Source organism: Myotis nattereri (assembly GCF_964212035.1).
Source record: "Myotis nattereri genome assembly, chromosome: 2".
Lineage (NCBI taxonomy): Eukaryota > Metazoa > Chordata > Mammalia > Chiroptera > Vespertilionidae > Myotis > Myotis nattereri.
In genome coordinates, this window is record NC_138076.1 from 40,697,543 (window position 1) to 40,714,822 (window position 17,280).

At 42.7% G+C, this 17,280-nt stretch overlaps 1 protein-coding gene across 3 annotated transcripts in view; it reads left to right on the forward strand.

Annotated features, from left to right (window-relative positions):
* The window catches only part of DOCK9 (dedicator of cytokinesis 9), a 160,167-nt gene extending 144,611 nt beyond the window's left edge, over window positions 1-15,556 (forward strand). For all 3 annotated transcript variants that reach the window (XM_081082498.1, XM_081082499.1, XM_081082500.1), the window contains 5 exons: window positions 2,991-3,201; window positions 8,221-8,411; window positions 11,875-11,975; window positions 12,111-12,249; window positions 14,270-15,556. In XM_081082498.1, coding sequence (XP_080938624.1) covers window positions 2,991-3,201; window positions 8,221-8,411; window positions 11,875-11,975; window positions 12,111-12,249; window positions 14,270-14,392 — 765 coding nt within the window. In that variant the 3' untranslated portion in view covers window positions 14,393-15,556. The remainder of the gene's footprint in view (window positions 1-2,990; window positions 3,202-8,220; window positions 8,412-11,874; window positions 11,976-12,110; window positions 12,250-14,269) is intronic.
* The last annotated feature ends 1,724 nt before the right edge of the window (window positions 15,557-17,280 follow it).

Consider the following 17,280-nt stretch of genomic DNA (forward strand, 5'->3'; position numbering starts at 1 on the left):
ATCAAGGAATGGACTAACTAGCCAGCACGTTTATAGGAATGAGACCTACCTTCTGTCTAGAGAGGCTGTCCTCTGCCGTATTGCTCTCATGAAGACCCTTTCTGAACCTGCTTTGCTTTCCCGGTACATTTATGTGTCCCACTGGTTCAGGATGTCTCCAGGAAGTGGGCTATCGCTTTGCTTCCTGAAACTCAGGCCAGGGTAGAGCTCCTGTTCTTGGCATTAAAAATGCTTCCCCGGCTCAGTTTGCAGCAATGACAAGCTCTCCCTCTTCCTAAGCCCTTTAGGAGGCTCCCTAGTGCAGTTTCTGTCCTGAGCCCCAGTGTCTGGAATCTTGGCGCCCTTCCTTTTCTCTAGAAAATAATCTTCCAGTCTCCTGCCCAGTGCTAGGGAGGGGAAAAGAAGAGGGGCGGGGGGGGGGGGGGCGCGATTCTGGCTTCTAGATGCAAGAGACAGGCACAAGCTGACATCCGAGTTTGGCCTGCAGCCTTTCACCTGCTCGCCCTGTGTTCTACTCTGTACCTCACTCCTGCTTTACGCTGACACTGGTGACCCCACTTAGACTTTTTCCAGACCAGTTTCTCCAAGGAGCATTTTCCTCTTGTGGGGCAAGGACTAGGGAAGGAACCTGAGGTTCCTCCACTCCAGATAGACTTGGGCCACCCGCCCTGGTTTCTGCCTCACCCCTCTCTTGGTCACCCCAGTCCTAGTGCTGGTGCTCTACAATATCAGTCCGTTCAGGCTGCTATAGCAAACCCCATAGACTGGGTGGTTTATACCCGACGGAGATTTATTTCTCACAGTTCTGGGGGCTGGGAAATCCAAGGTCAAGGTGCCAGGAGATTCATTATCTGGTGATGTCCTTAAGGGTGGGAGGGGTGAGGGAGCTCTGTGGGGTCTCTTTTATAAGGGGCACTAGACCCATCATAAGTGTTCTACCCTCATGACCTAATCACCCCCATCCCACTAATGTCACCACATGGGAAGTTAGGCTTTCAGCCTGTGAATTCTGGGGAACACAGACATACAGTCTATAGCAGCAAGCTTCTCAGGGGTGCTCTGAGTCACCTGTTACCCTTCTCTGTCGGAACTTGGATTAGAACTTCTTCGCTCTGCTGAATCAGATAGCACACCTCTGCTCGCCTACCTTCCAGAAATTGTAAACCCTCCAATTCACTGCTGTCTGCCATCCTCTTTTCTTGGTCCTCTCCTGTTAATTCTGTACTATCATTTTAACAGATTGCACAAAGTGAAAGGGATAAACACATGGTGCTGGTCCACTTTTAACCAGGAACCTCAATACAACCGTATTAAGGCCTACTTTCTTCCTAGACCAAATTACTCAGGTCCAATTTGCCTTTCTTTCTGGAACTGAAACCTTTGTCTGGGCCAAGTTGCGACTTGAACATTAAAGCCTTTTCTCAAGGTTCTCATGCATTCTTCCCCTTGTCACATGTAGTCCCTGATGTAGCAGCTGAGAGACTTTCTAGATCTTCTCTTCTCCTAAACACCAGGCCTCCATTCCTTCTGCAGGAACTTATGTGCAACTTTGAAAATGCAGACCAGGGAAACACCACTAAAACAATGGTCAGGAATGTTTATTTCCACTGCTTTAACTGGTTTCTGCTAAAGGAAGTTAAGTTTAATAGGTTTGAATGCAATTAGTATAGTGATTGGCCAGATGGCCTTTTCTAAAACAGAAGTAACTCACAACTCTGTATTTCCTTGACTTCCAAAGGTTAAGGCGCTTTCACATCTGGTTTTCGTTTCTCTTCACAAGCATCCCTAGGAGAACAGTGGGGCGTGATAATTTGAGACCAGTAATACTATCTTGGTCATATTCGTTTGCCTACCCTGCTTCCAGTATAGTCTCCAAGTTCTATGCCTTTCTTTCATGTCCCCTTTTATTTTTCTAAGAAGCTTGGATACAATTGATATGTGCAAAATTGATTTGACTCCCTAATAAATTAGTTGTTGATTGTCTATGGAAAATGCCCATGTTTAATTTTGTAGCACATCCCAGAAGTTGGAGCACCACGAATTCCAGAACTGTTGTGAAACTAGTTATGTGCTAAGTTGATCAGGAACTAAACTTATGGTTAGATTAGTTTTAGATTAATCTGTGCCTGTATTAAATTAATTCATCTACATCTGTTTGCATCTAATCTACCTCCAGATTAATTATAATTTCAGGAACTAGTTTGTTTGTGTTTTTTTTTGTTTTTTTTTTTATTGACTTTACAGAGAGAGAGAGCGGAGGACAGAGAGAAAGAGAATAGAGAGGGAAACATCGATTTGTTGTTCCACTTATTTATATATTCATTGGTTGATTCTCATATGTGCCCTGACCTGGGATCAAACCCACAACCTTGTCCAATTGGGATAACACTCTAGCCAACTGAGCCGCCCAGACAAGGCAGTTGGGGACCTAGGTTTTAAATATTTTTAGTAAAATAAACATTTAGTGTCATAAAAAAAAGTGGGAAATTAAAAGTCTAGGTTAAACAAAACTAAAGAGACATAACATTAAATATAAAGTGTGATTGTTGATAAGTTTCTGGTTCAAACACAAATAGCTATAAATAACATTCTGGGGACATTTGAGACATTTTGATACAGACTGGGTATTGGGTGACATTAGGGAATTAGTGTTAATTTTGTTGGATATGATAATGTATATTGGTTAGGAAGACAATGTCCTCATGTTTAGGAGATGTTGGCTGAAGTATCATGATGTATATCACTTACTTTGAAATGGCTTAAGTAAAAAAAAGTCTATATGTATGTGTGTATGTGTGTGTATATTTAAAACAAATACAGCAGAGTATTAGCAGTTGCTCTAATTGATGGGTATATGGGTATTCTTTGTACTATTGTTTTCCAACTTTTCTGAATTTTTCCAAAACTTTTACTAATAGAAAGTGGGAAAATACAACATAGGCATGCTTTGACAACTAGCACCAATATTCCATTTCATTATTCATTTAAAGGTCAACCCCAAGGATCTGGATTCCAAGTATGCGTATATCCAGGTGACTCACGTCACCCCATTCTTTGATGAAAAAGAATTGCAAGAAAGGAAAACGGAGTTTGAAAGATCTCATAACATTCGCCGCTTCATGTTTGAGATGCCCTTCACGCAGGCTGGGAAGAGGCAGGGCGGGGTCGAGGAGCAGTGCAAACGGCGCACCATATTGACAGGTATGGCTCATGGCATTTTTCTAGTTACATGATTCTACTTCTCCCAGACCACAGGTTTATATCCAATGTCAGGTCACTTTTCTTCTTAGACTCCGATGAAAACAGTGGGCCCCTCCCTCCTCAGGATGCTTTTGCACACCATTTTAGGAGATTTACAGACTCCTTCTGAAGCCCACATGGACCCCTCTTGGGCCCATGGCACCCAGGTCAAGAACCGCTGCACTCAGTACCGTTTCTTCCTCACGGGAAGAGACCCCCGTGATCTCGGTCGCACAGGTCCCAGCATGGACCTGCTCAGAGATGTATAGCGGAGTGAATAAATGGGAGTTGAGGCTGCATCCCTCCCACCTGGCCTCTGAGAGTCGTTGGTCAGCTTCCGCTTGAGTAGCTCCAGTTCCGGGGTCCTTGCTGCAGTCAGAGGCCGCCTGTTCAGCTGTTGCCGAGTTTTAATTAATCCTTTGGTGCCGTTTACCACCCATAACCCATACTCAAAAACGTGTTTTGCACCATTTCCAAGTTCCTAACAAGCGTAGAATCATATTAGGAATGATTTTTACCTTCTTTGAGGGAGCTTGACTCATCCCTTCTTAGGTTAGGGTCAGCAACATGACTGCAGTAACCTAAAATAAAACACTTTCTTGACTTTTTAAAAAAATCAGTGGGGAGGCCCTTTCAGAAGGCCAGGTGTGTCTGTGTCCACTGCCGAGGCACGTTTTCCAAAGGGTGGCCGTAGTTCCACTCAGCCAGGAAGCACCCACTTTTTGTGTGTAGAGTCAGTGTTGCCCAGTGCCCCATTGCAGTAATAATGGAAGAGCACTGTACGGTGCTGCATCACGGGTGAGGCTCCGCCCCCACCACTGGAGTGTACACTTTAAGTGGGTGAATTCTGTGGGATATGATTGATATCTCAGTAAAGCCGTTAAAGAAAGAATACAGCTCATTGCAAAACAGCTCAGAACTGCATATTGCAGAGAATTTTTCACTCTTTCTACAAGGGACCTGGGATAAAACTTTAAAAAAAAATTTTAAATCTGCTTTCTTAAAGAAAGGGTTTCTACCCCGGCTCTTAGAATAATAACTTAACATGTAAAGCACAAACAATATTGTCTCTTCCCATATGTCTTGAATTGTTTTTCTAAGGGACACAGTAGCACATGCTTCTTAATAAACAAGATAACTACATTTCCAAACGGAGTCATTTTATGGGAATTATCAACTTAGGTTGTTTGTCACTGTTGTTGTGATAAATCAGTGCTTATCAAAGGTTGTTCCTGGGTCTGCATCATCAGCATCGCCTGGGAACTTGTTAGAAATGCAAATCCTCGTGCCCCACCCAGACCTATGACTCAGACACTGTGGGGGTGGGGCCCAGCGAGTTGTGGTGAACAAGCCCTTCAGTTGATTCTGATGCCACTCAAGTTTGAGAACTGCTGCTTTAAATAAACCTCATTCCCTGATGAGTCAGGGTCAGGATTTTTATTATGATTATTCCGCTCAGGTGGCATTCTGATTCATAAAGTTATTACCCGGTGTTTTCCTTGGGCAGATTTCCTCGAGGGTTACCACTTGGTCACAGAAGTATTTTAGATTAGATAAACAAAGGGAGCAAAGCTCTGTACCTGCAGGAACAGGGGACCAAGAGTAACTCCACTGCAGGAGAGGCAGAGGAGACACGGGTGCTGCTGGCTCGGGAAATAACCGCCTTATACAGCTGGAGGCTGAACAGTGTGGGCAGTGCAAAGCCTGGGTCCTGCAGACCGGGTCACGTCCTCGTTGTGTGACCTTGGGCAGGTCACTTCACCTCTCTGTGCCTTGGTTTCTTCCTGTGTAAAAGGAGAGTTATACTTTCCATCTCATATTAAACATTTTGTATATCATGCCCAGGAGGGGAAAGAATGAACTTCATTTTACTAAATCTCACTTTGCCTCTGAGGTTGATGATGACTTAAAGGGGATTGCAGTAAATAAAGCACAAAAACAAGAGTGCAATAGTTGCCATGAAAAGTCTTAAGAATACTGAAAAGATAGTTACTGGGCAGTGTAAAGATTTAGAGATTTAGTAGCATAAAAATGCTACTAAAGCCCTAGCCTGTTTGGCTCAGTGGATAGAGTGTCAGCCTGCGGACTGAAGGGTCCCAGGTTTGATTCCGGTCAAGGGCACATGCTCAGGTTTGATCCCCAGTGGGGAGTGTGCAAGAGGCAGCTTATCAATGATTCTCATCATTGATGTTTCTATCTCTCTCCTTCTCCCTTCCTCTCTGAAATCAATAAAAAAATACTTTTAAAAAAGATTAAAATGCTACTAAAAACATGTAAATTCTATACAACCTTTAGTTAAAGAATATCCTGAAAGACTTTGAACTTGAGAGTTTTCCCTCATGTTATTAATCTCTTAGGTTCTTCTGTCATTGCATTGCTTCAAACCTGACCTTTAGCCTGCCAAGATACGGGAGAGCCCTAAGCCGCGCTGCCCTCTGAATCCAGCAAACACTCGCTTTTCAGGATAGTCCAGTCAACTGACATTTGTGATCATTCAAAAAAAACCCAGTGATCACCCACCTGGCTCCTTTGGTGTGCATTTCTGAGCCTCCCTCCCAGCATGATCCCCTTTATTTCTTTTTTCATAGAACTTCCTAACAAATACAGAATTATATTAGGAATGATTTTTACCCAATCACTGGAGTTTCCTTCCAATCACTATTCCATATTTTCTTAAATCATGCTTAGATGCCCACTCAGGTTGGAATCTTCTACTCAGTCTAAGCAGATGGACAGTCACTTCTCAGCCCTCTCTTCCTCACCTTCCTTGTTAAAGAGCTGCAGATCACTAGAGATGGCTCGCTGAGTCTGTCAATTTTCCACCTTCCGAGCCACTTTGCGCTTTCAGTTAGCCATTTTGGCAGCAATACAGTCATTAACGCATCAAAACTGATTGCGTACAGGTGGTGTTCCAAGTCTGCGTGCTAACAAAACCAAGCTCCGGCTGTGCAGATGAGATGCTAGCAGGAGACAAATGATAAACAGAAAGCAATGCATAAATATACCCATGTTGGAAGGTGGTATGTGTTCCAGACAAAAGGAAAAGGAGATTGGCAATGTGGGGCTGAGGGGTGGACTGTGGTTTATGTAGGGTGATGGGGTAGACCTCATTGAGGAGGTGACGTTTTGAGTCCAAGGCCAAGGGCAGGTGTCTTCATGCCCTGCATATTCAGGGGACGGCCAGCAGGGGGGTGTGATGGAGCTGAGGAAGAGGAGGAGAGATGAGGCCAGCAAGTAAGGCTGGGCATGTTGGGGGGCGAGGGGGGGAGTCCCAGATCACATGGAACTGGTAGGCTCCTGCACAGACTGAGTTTTCTGTATCATTATATATGTGAGCAAAAGTAGGTTTATAGTTGTTCATACGGAAAAATAAGGCAATAATTAATAAATAATAATACGAGAATAAACTGTGTTTCACATACAACTGTAAGCCTACTTTTGCCCCACACTGTACTCTTCTTCGCCTCTTTAAGTCTCCAGTTATCATTGCAAGAAGCAAGAAGCAGTGACTCAGGACTCTTATGCTACGCGAAATCAGTATAATCCATGGACATATACGCATCCTCGCAGCTGGCTTTTCTCTCGGAAATGGTGGTGCCACCACACCATAGCCCTCAGCACTGTGACAGAACAACGGCCTGTGTTTAAACATGGCCGTGGCTGCATAGACGTTTCCTTACAAATGAGAAAGCTGTAGTTCCCCATACACCTGTCAGTCTGCCCCATCCAGGTGCACCTCTGCTCCCAGGATCGTTTCCCGTGTCCTTGGCCAGCAAGCAGCAGTGCCCAGGTCAGGTCACCTTCTCAGAGGAGCCTTTGGTTCTAATCGGATTTCCCCATCCCAGTGCTGCGACTTAGAAACTGCCCGCAAGGAACACAAAAGAAACAGGAGACACAGACTCTTGGACTAAGGTTGATAGAACATGTAGGGACTAGAACAGGCCTGTGTGTGACAAAGGAGGTTGGTCAGGTTGAACACCTTCTCCAGCCTTGTCCAGACGTGGCCCATGGGAACTCCGTGTCGCTGGCCTGTTTTCTCATCTTGTGACCAGCCCTTTCTGAGTAATTCCCCACCCCCCAGCCACTTAACAAATAATAATGAATCCAAACTCACACTCTCCTTGCCTTGTTTTTGCTTACTAAAAAATAAGAAAGCATATATCTAAGATCTATTAGTACATCTATGTTAAATGAGAATAGTACAGGTATTTATATACCATATAAAGCAGCAAAGTAGAAACATGAAACAACCCAAAGTAGATCCAGCTGTTTCTCTGCTCATTTTTAAACTTAACTCTTTGGTGTCTTATTATGATAAATGAAAACAGTATTGATTTTTTTTTTTTGGTTTAAAAATGTATAAAAAATAGTAAATATTTTTACTTATGTTTTTTTATTTGTTTTAAAATATCTCTATTATTGCTACTTCAACAGTTTTTGCCATTCTGGCTCATAAAATATTTTGCTTGGAAATATATCTTCACTTCTTATTTTTCATTTTTCTGATTTATGCAGCCTTTGATTCAAAGTTGTTCTGTGGATAAAAATGAATTTTCTTATATTTTTTCTGGACTTAAGCTGTATGTGATATCTTTAAACTATTCCGTCTTTTTTTATATTTCCAAAGCCACCTTATATCTTGCTAGTTCACTCAGATCTCTCAACTTCCAAGGAAGGCAAGGCAGTCATGGATGAGAAACTTGAGGAGGGAACAATATAGCAATTTCTTCAAAGACACACTTCTCACAGTAAACGTTCACAAGCACCCGACTCCCGTTGCTTTATATGATACAGCCTGTCATCAGACAGCCACAGTGATAGAGAAGGACAATGCGTATTCGGGGTCCATGAAGGACTGCCGTACGACTTTGGCAGGCTTTCGTTCCGTCTCTGTAAAACGGGAACAATAGCGACGTCTACCTCGATAGCAGTAAAGGTCATGCAGACCGTGGCGTAATTCTGGGACCCGTTCCTCCGCAGCGATACACTGCTTCCCTTACGTGAAGAAGCGGATCCCCGTCATGTACCAGCACCACACCGACCTGAACCCCATCGAAGTGGCCATTGATGAGATGAGTAAGAAGGTGGCGGAGCTGCGGCAGCTGTGCTCCTCGGCTGACGTGGACATGATCAAACTCCAGCTGAAACTCCAGGGCAGCGTGAGTGTTCAGGTGAGCCAGGCGCCGGGCAGAGCAAACCACGGGGCAAGCGAGGGGAAGACTCCTTACTGAAGACCTTGGGAATCTTTCAGGTCATTTGCACCAGCAAGGTCTGGTGTAGATCTCTGGCTTTACCAGGTGATTCCCGTTACCTGCCCCCAGTGTCTGTGCAGTTTCTCCTAATACCAGTAACCATAGGGTACCCCACCCTACCCCTCACTCTCCACTCTCCCCCATCTGCAAGAGTATCATTCTCACTAAACTGTCTGCCCGGGTAGGAGACAGCTCTCCACACTAATCTGGGTTTTTGTTTGTTTGTAATTTGGGGGATTCTGGGTGCCTAATTGGAACCATTAAGACTCTTCTAAATATGAAGAATAGCTCTAGGTTTTCTTATAAAACTATTGTTGTCTGGTTTCTATAACATTTGTTATCTGAAAAAGTACCTTAAGTTTACTCTCTTAATGGTATTTTTTGATTAATATAAAAAATCTTGATTTTAATATAGCCCAATAGATTAATTTATTCTTTACTGGTAGCCTTTTTCTATGTCCACTTGAAGAAATCTGTTTTTAAAAGAACATCTTTGAAACATATTTATATTTTCCTTCTTTGCTTAACCTTCCTATACAGACCTGCAGTCCATCTAGATTTCTGTATGTGGTAGCAGATAGGGGTCAAAACACATTTTTTTCCATATAGCTATCCAAGTGGTGTGCACCATTTATGAAAAAGATCACCCTTGATTTAGGGGATGATTATACAAATATATTCAGTGTATGAAAATTCATCAAGCTATACACTTACATTATGTATACTTTTCTCTGTGTATATTACACTTCAAAAATACATTTTTAAAAGGTTTCTTACATAGTTTCCTATGAAATTGGTAAATGCTAAATCACCTCCTTCCAGTGAGCAGTATGCCTGTTACTTCACTGATATTTTTAAGTGTATATAAGTAATTCAAACACATGTTTTATGTGTGTGTGTTTATATGTATCTCTAATATTTTTTCTCTTTCAAGAAGGGTGTTTATGAAAGTTACATGTAGATTGTAACATATAGATTTTGGAGTTTCCTTGGTTCATTTTCTGAAATCATTTTTTGTCAGCTTTTTATGAGATTCATGTTGAGCTGCTGCCTAACATTTTTCTAAATGTCATTCACCACAAAAGTATTTATAGATGTTTTCAACCTCTTTTCTTATGGCCCAAAAGACTTATGCGCCAAAAATAAGTTATCAAGTGAATATGATAATCATTCCAGCAACGTGAGTGATTACATAACGGGGCCAGAGGCCAGTTTCTGCAGCTAGCAACAAAACCACTCAGCAACGTGACCCAGGAGCCTCCAGCCTCTATCGAAAGGCCAGCAGAAGGGTGTGGGCGCCAGTAAAAGGTGGGGCTGGACTGGTTGAGCTTTCTAAAGGACAAAATGTGCCCTGCCATTCGACTGTGACCTTAGAGTTTTACAGATGCTCAATCATCTTAAAAAGCAAAGAATTGCATGATTAAGTAAGATGAACTTCATACATGTGTACCCACCAACGTTAACACAGCGTTAGAGTCGGAGGAAATGCGCCGTATCGATTTATCTGTGCATTTCTGTAATTCTTTCACCGAGAGCCTCACGGGAGCTGCTGTTGTGCAGGACAGAGCACCAGGCTGGCTCCATGGCGCTGCACTCCAAGACCTTGTTACATTAGACCTTAGGACGTTTCATCATCTTTCCCCTTTGCATTTTCTTAAAATTGAATGAGTCATCCCTCAGTATCTTTGGGGGATTGGTTCCAGGAACCCACAGGGTACCAGAATCCATGGATGCTCAAGTCCCTTACATATAATGGGGTAGTATTTTCATATAACCTACATACATCCTCCTGTATACTCTAAATCAGGGGTCCTCAAACTTTTTAAACGGTGGGCCAGTTCACTGTCCCTCAGACCGTTGGAGGGCCGGACTATAGTTTAAAAAAAAACTATGAACAAATTCCTGTGCACACTACACATATCTTATTTTGAAGTAAAAAAACAAAATGGGAACAAATACAATATTTGTATTTGCATGTGGCCCGTGGGCCGTAGTTTGAGGACCCCTGCTCTAAATCATCTCCAGATTACTTATAATACCCAATACTATGTAAATTGTTATACTGTATTATTTAGGATATAATGGCAAGAAAAAAGTCTGTGCATGTTCAGAACAGTAACAACCATCTTAGGCTTAACTACATAATACATATCAGCAACAACATAATGTTTTGTTTAATCCTCACCCAAGGATATGTTGAGAGGGAGAGAGAGGGGGCATTGATGTGAGAGAAAAACATCAGTTGCCTTATGTACGCATCCAGATGGGGGATCGAACCCACAATCTTTTAGTGCATGGGACAGTGCTCCAACCAAACTGTAATTTATTTGACTATATTTTTGATTCGTGGGTAGTTGAGTTTGCAGATGCAGAACTATCGGACACAGAAAGCCAACTGTATCATTTTGGATAATCAGTCATTTTGGTCATCTTCACACAGACACACACACACACACACACACACACACATATCCAGGGTGATGACATAGTCATCACAGAAGGTTAGCTAGCGGTTCCTGTCTCAAAGTGCTCCCCACCTCTGGTGTGAATTCCCACACTGCAGATCTTCTGCCGTTGCCGTGTAAGTCCTGAACACCATGGATCAGAACCACAGCCCTTTCTTTCACCAACAGCAACAAAAAAGATAGACAGCCCTCCCTACTTAATTACCCCCCAAGCCCACCAGATCTTCCAGGAGAAGTTATGCAGAAATCACGTGGTAAAGTCCTTTCCAAGCTGTCTTGGATGCCTGGGACTTTTTCCTTCCCATCCAGTATGTCTAACTTTCTTTTTATCTACATTCCCAAGTTGACCTTTCCAACTGAGAAGTCTTCTTGACTAATTGAGATATGCAGGGTTCTGGTTCACATACCCTATTGCTAAATGCCCCTAATGTTTGGCGCTTGCCTCACACCTCTGATGGTTACTCCATTCAAGGATAGCAAATCAGTTTGTCCATGGCTGTCTATACAATTCAGTGAGGTGAACAGTTGGTTTTTAAACAATTGGCATACATACTTTTTTTTTCCCAGTTTTTCACTGAACTAATCAGGTTGAGTATAGTGTAGCCAATTATCAATAGGAAGACTTGGGCTCTGATCTCAGGTATTTTGCTTATTGGATGTTCAACGCTGAATAGGCCCTTATGTTTTCCAAGCTTTGGTTCTTCCTACATAGAATGAACCATCATCAGCAGTGCCCTGAGGATGGCTGAGATGGTAAAATTAAATGACATGTAGCTTTCTTCATGGTTTCCTCTTTTGGGTTGTAAGTTCCTGGAGGGTAGGGGTCATGACTACAGGCATCATTTTTAGCACATACTAACTGAAATTAAAGGTCATTTTCTTTATAACATAATTTTAAAATTTTGTTCTTTATTTAGGTCAATGCTGGTCCACTGGCATATGCCCGAGCTTTCTTAGATGACACAAACACAAAGAGATATCCGGACAATAAAGTGAAGTTGCTTAAAGAAGTTTTCAGGTAAAGCACACACTAGAAATGTCTTTTTCTCTTCAAGTATGAACACCTTCAGAGCTCAATCAAGGAAGAGTCACTGCCACTTGGACTCATTCTTTGTCCTCAACATCCTTTTTTCCCTCTCCTTTACCACTTCAGGCAATTTGTGGAAGCTTGCGGTCAAGCCTTAGTGGTAAATGAACGTCTGATTAAGGAAGACCAGTTAGAGTATCAGGAAGAAATGAAGGCCAACTACAGGGAAATGGCAAAAGAGCTTTCTGAAATCATGCATGAGCAGGTAAGTGCCACCTGGAGTTCTCATGTTTGGGGAGCAGGCGTTGGTTGGGGTCTTCAGTACACCCTGTGATGGCCTACCCCTTCTGACAACCTTCCAGGATTTGGAGAATAATGTAGCACTCTACTCTGCTGCTACTGTCTAACCACAGTTTATTGAGGAATAGCTCGAGGAGCAGGTTGCCTACCTATTAGTACCTAATGTGACCAGAGGAGAGCAGCTCCTACCTCCTCTTCCACACTCTTGGGGGTGGCCCCTCCCCACCCCAATCTAGCGTAAAACAACAGTGACAACAGCAAAACAAAATAAAACAAAAAACCTCTCACATAAAGAAGAAATACCCATACTGTTGGTAGAATTTTCTTTATTCACCCAGTCCTTTGAAAGAACAGGGTTTACCCATCAGTTTAAGGAATTACCTGTTGTATTAAATGTCTTTTGCCATTTACAAAAATAGGGTTGTTCAGTTTTTAACTATTTAAAGCTGACTTGGGTGCCCCAGTAGATTATCCCTGGCTGTTTCTATATTCCTTGTCACTATGGGATCTTTTCTGATTGTACTGCTATCATTGCCTTCCTGTACGGATTCCTTTCAGGAGAATTGTGGATGAGGGCCCAGTAGTCATCAGAGAGGACAGTTGCCCAGGGAACCCAGTAAATGTCAAAGAACAGCTTCCACATAATTGCAGAGAGGTCCGCTCTCCATCAACCATAGTGACTCCTTCCGAGTCGCAGAGCCATCTTTATAGGTAGTGCTAGCACCTTGCTAACACAGAACTGCTTCTGTCTCTTCCCCGCACTGTTGCCTCAGTCTTGCAAAACCGAAGCCAGGACCATTTGTGTCAGTTAACATGTCATGTGATGATTTACTTAGGAAATTTCTGTTGTAGGAAAGCAAATGTCTGAGCTTTAACTTGCTTGCTTTTTTTTTTTCTCCTTCATGCTCACACATCAGATGGGATGGTAATGTCATTTTTTTAATTTTATTTTTCTAAAACTTGATTTACTGACTCGCATAAAGTTATTCCTGAGTTTGGGCTGCTGCAGATGTTGGCATAAGGACAAATGCATGTGCAAAAGAAGGCACCCCTCTTCTGGGCGCTTGGAAAAGTAGGAAACGATTAAAGAACTAAGTGTGAATAACTAACCAGAATGTGAGGGCCTCAGGAGCGCAAGTGTTTGGAAAACACTCAGGGTCTTTTCCATGGGCCTCCAGATTCCTGTAGAATGGAGAGCTTGATCAGTGGGTGCCAGCATTTGGCACTAGAAAAGATGAAAGTAGGAAAAAAATTATGGGCTGAAAATATTAAAATAAACTCCTAGATTGTATGTATGGACATTTGATGCAGTGCTGTGCTCTAAACTTGAACTTTCCATTTTCTCAACAACTATGAAGATTAAACTCCTTTGAACGCTTAAAGAAAAAGGGTCATAACCCGGAGTAGACTTGCTTTTGGCTTTTCCAGGGGAGCCTCTGAGTGTGTATGACCTTCTCAGTTTCTGTCTAGCAGGAGGTCACTTCCCACCCTTAGGGTCCTTCCCTGCATTACTGAACGCAAAAAGAGACGAGCTCAGGGTCAAAGGGGTAGCCCCTATCTATAGGACCCCGAGAAAAGGAGCCAGTAGAGAAACATAGATGCTCCAGATTCATCTTAAAAGACTTTTCCAGGGAACAAGGCTAGGTCATGTCCCCATCAAGTATGTGTAAGATAAACTTCAAGCCACCTTATCATCCGGTGAGTCTAGAAGGCTCTCCATTTATTAACTTGTAAAGGAGACAAAAACATGTTTGCTCTGAACTTTCTCCTTATAATCCTCATCTGAAAAACATCATTCACTAGATGAGCCGACACAATCCTTCTGAAAACTGCCCAAACCAAGCTATCTATCTAAGCAGACCATCATTCGCAGGAACACTTACCACTGGATGAGATAAGCCCTGTGGGTTGCATGAAACGCACCATTTTGGAAAATGCTGTTCAGGGCATTGCACTTGGGTAATGTTGTGTTTCTGTGCCTCAAGATTTGCCCCCTGGAGGAGAAGACGAGCGTGTTGCCGAATTCCCTTCACATCTTCAATGCCATCAGCGGGACTCCCACAAGCACAATGGTTCACGGGATGACCAGCTCGTCCTCCGTTCTGTGATCCGCCTCATGGGCCGCGTGTGGGGACCTGCTTTGTCATTTGCAAACTCAGGATGATTTCCAAAGCTAATCACTGGGCTCGTGCAGGACACGGGGAGACCGGGCACAAGGAGAAATCAGGGGAATGGGAGAGGGAGGAAACGGAGAACTGTTCTTTCATAGCAGATTTTCTAGAGGAGTCAGGAGAGGGCACATATTTTTTTTAAGTCTCTCTGGCAATATTCCAAGTTTTCATGATGTCTTAACAGAGGCGTGTGGTGGACCCTCATACACTGAAGCTAGATTTTATTCTTCCTTACAGAGTAGTATTAAGATAAATGGCCTAGAGAAAACGAGTGTTCTGGAATGAACGTAGCAGGGACATAGCACTGAAATTGAGGCTGGGGTAGCCCTTTGCCTCTAGGCTAAGCTGGGAAATCTTGAAAATATTTTTTCCTGTGGCACATTCAGGTTGAATACAAGAACTATTTTTGTGACTAGTTTTTGATGACTTGAGGGATCTGACCGCTGTAATTTTTGTACCAGTGAACCAGAAGGTTTAGTGCTTTTATACTTACTTACTTGCGTCTAAAAAAACCCAGAAACGCTTAAGAAACTATGTGAGCTTCAAACTAGTCAAGCAGTTTAGAACCAAAGGCCTCTATTAATAAACACAACTATGCTAAAAAGTTTAAAGTAATGCAGTGTATTGTCATGTACATAAAGTTTGTTAATACAGTCTCGGCGTTCTGTACATACGTGTGTTACGTTTCTACATTTTTAATACTCCTCACATGAGCTTCTGCATTAAATTTAATTGTGACAGATTTGTGCTGTTCTTAGTATATGCAAGACACTTGACTTTACTGTTTTATTCTTGTACATAAAAAAGTGCAATATGGAGATGTACACAGTCTTTGCTATGTTAGGTTTTTAAACTGTTTTTGAAAAGTTCATCCTTTTGCCAAAGTGGTGGAGTATGTCATTGGTAAATCATAAATCCTGTGGTGAACAATGGTGTGGTTTAAAGCTTTCACCATGTTATATTTTCTTTTGAGACATTAATTTAGTAATTTTATATTGGGGAAAATAAAGGTTTTTAATTTTATTTAACTGGAATCTCTGCCCTGCTGTAATTAAACATTCTGTACCACATCTGTATTAAAAATATGCTGATTTTCTGGTAGTGAATATTGGGTATTTATTGTTTAACAGCCGTGGGAGGGACAGGATATTGAAATACTCAGGAGTGAAAAAAAGGTGGTATATGAACTTTGTTTTAAAATACCTGAGTGGGGGAAAAAGAGGGTAAGTACATGAAACAAGACTGACAAATGTTGGTAATTCTTGAGGCAGAGGTTGGGTATACGGGAAATCTTTATACCAGTTTCTCTGCCTTTGTGTAAGTTTCCAAAATACAGATGTCAAGAGGCAGGTAGGTGTGAGGAACAGACCTCCCGGAGAATTTGGATAAGTGCTTTGTCGCACCGTGGTCTGGCTCTGTCGTTCCCCACGTGTACGTAGACACCGTATTACCTCTGGCTTTTCCCCTTCAACTGTATCCAGGCCTCACCTGTGTCATCACCCTTGCTGCTTCAAGATGCATACTCTGGGACAAGGCGGTCCTTTGCCCCGGCCGTGCTTCGCTGGCCACATGTGCTCACACTCCCTGTGCCCTGTGTTATCACAAACACTGAACCCAAGTCAAGTGATGGCTCAGATTGCAGGGGCCAGGCCTGCCTCTCGTGCCCGGTGGCCCAGCAGGTGAGTCAGCGCCCTGTCACTTGGCCCCATGTGGCTCCAGTGGTGGAGGAAGAGGATTCTTCCCACAAGAAGTGAAACGGCTGGCTTTCCTATTTGAAGGGTTTTAAAGGCTGTCCTTGTCCATAACCAGTTGAGGAAATGTGATGGTGTGTACATCTCGAGCACCCAGATGCCCAGGATCCTTTGAAGTCTTTGAAATGTTCTCTCTCCGTGGTAAGGCTATATTTCACAGATGGAGACAGGTCATGAAGAGAAGGTGAAGTGTTATAGGAACTCACCAGAGGCTGCAGCCCCTTCATTAGTGGATCAAGATCTAGGGCCTAAGAAATTTTTCTATATTCGTTTGCCCTGAGGGTCTAACATCCCCACCCTGGACTCTGACATCAACAGGAATAGATATAAGATATTATCTCCTTTGTCACTGAGCTGGATTTCCTACTCATAAATGCCTCATATAGAAGCCATAAAACTCAAGTCACCATGTAGTAACATAAATAAAAGTCTAGGAAGAGCTAACTTGCTATCTCATCATTAAACTTGGAGAGTAATCTGTACCAATGTCATTGTCAGATAAGATTCCGCTTGGAAGGTGACCAACCCTCATTTATTATACCAGTGGAGAAAGGAGCCATCTCTAAGTTGAGGACATCTACTATTGACTTCAATGACACACGTTCATATCAATTAAAAACCTCATTTAGCCCTGGCCGGTGTTTCCCAGTGGTTAGAGCATCAGCCTCGTGTACCAAAGGGTCATGGATTTGATTCTCTCGGTCAAAGCATGTACCTGGGTTGCAGGGTTGATTCCCCAGCTCCTGGTCAGGGCACTTTCAGGAGGCAACCAATTGATGTGGCTCTCTCACAACCATGTTTCACTCTCTCTCCCTCCCTTTCTTCCCCACCCCCCCCCCACCCTTCCACTCTAAAAATCAATGAAAAAAATATATACTCAGGTGACGATTAACAACAACAAGAAAAAAAACTCATTTAGTTTTTGTATTGAAATTTAATTTCAATATAAAGTTATATATTAAAGTAACAATGTACTGGAGAAATTTTTTAACATTAAAGAATATTTATGCTCGGCTGGTGTAGCTCAGTGGTTGAGCATTGACCCATGAAACAGGAGCTTGTGGTTCGATCCCC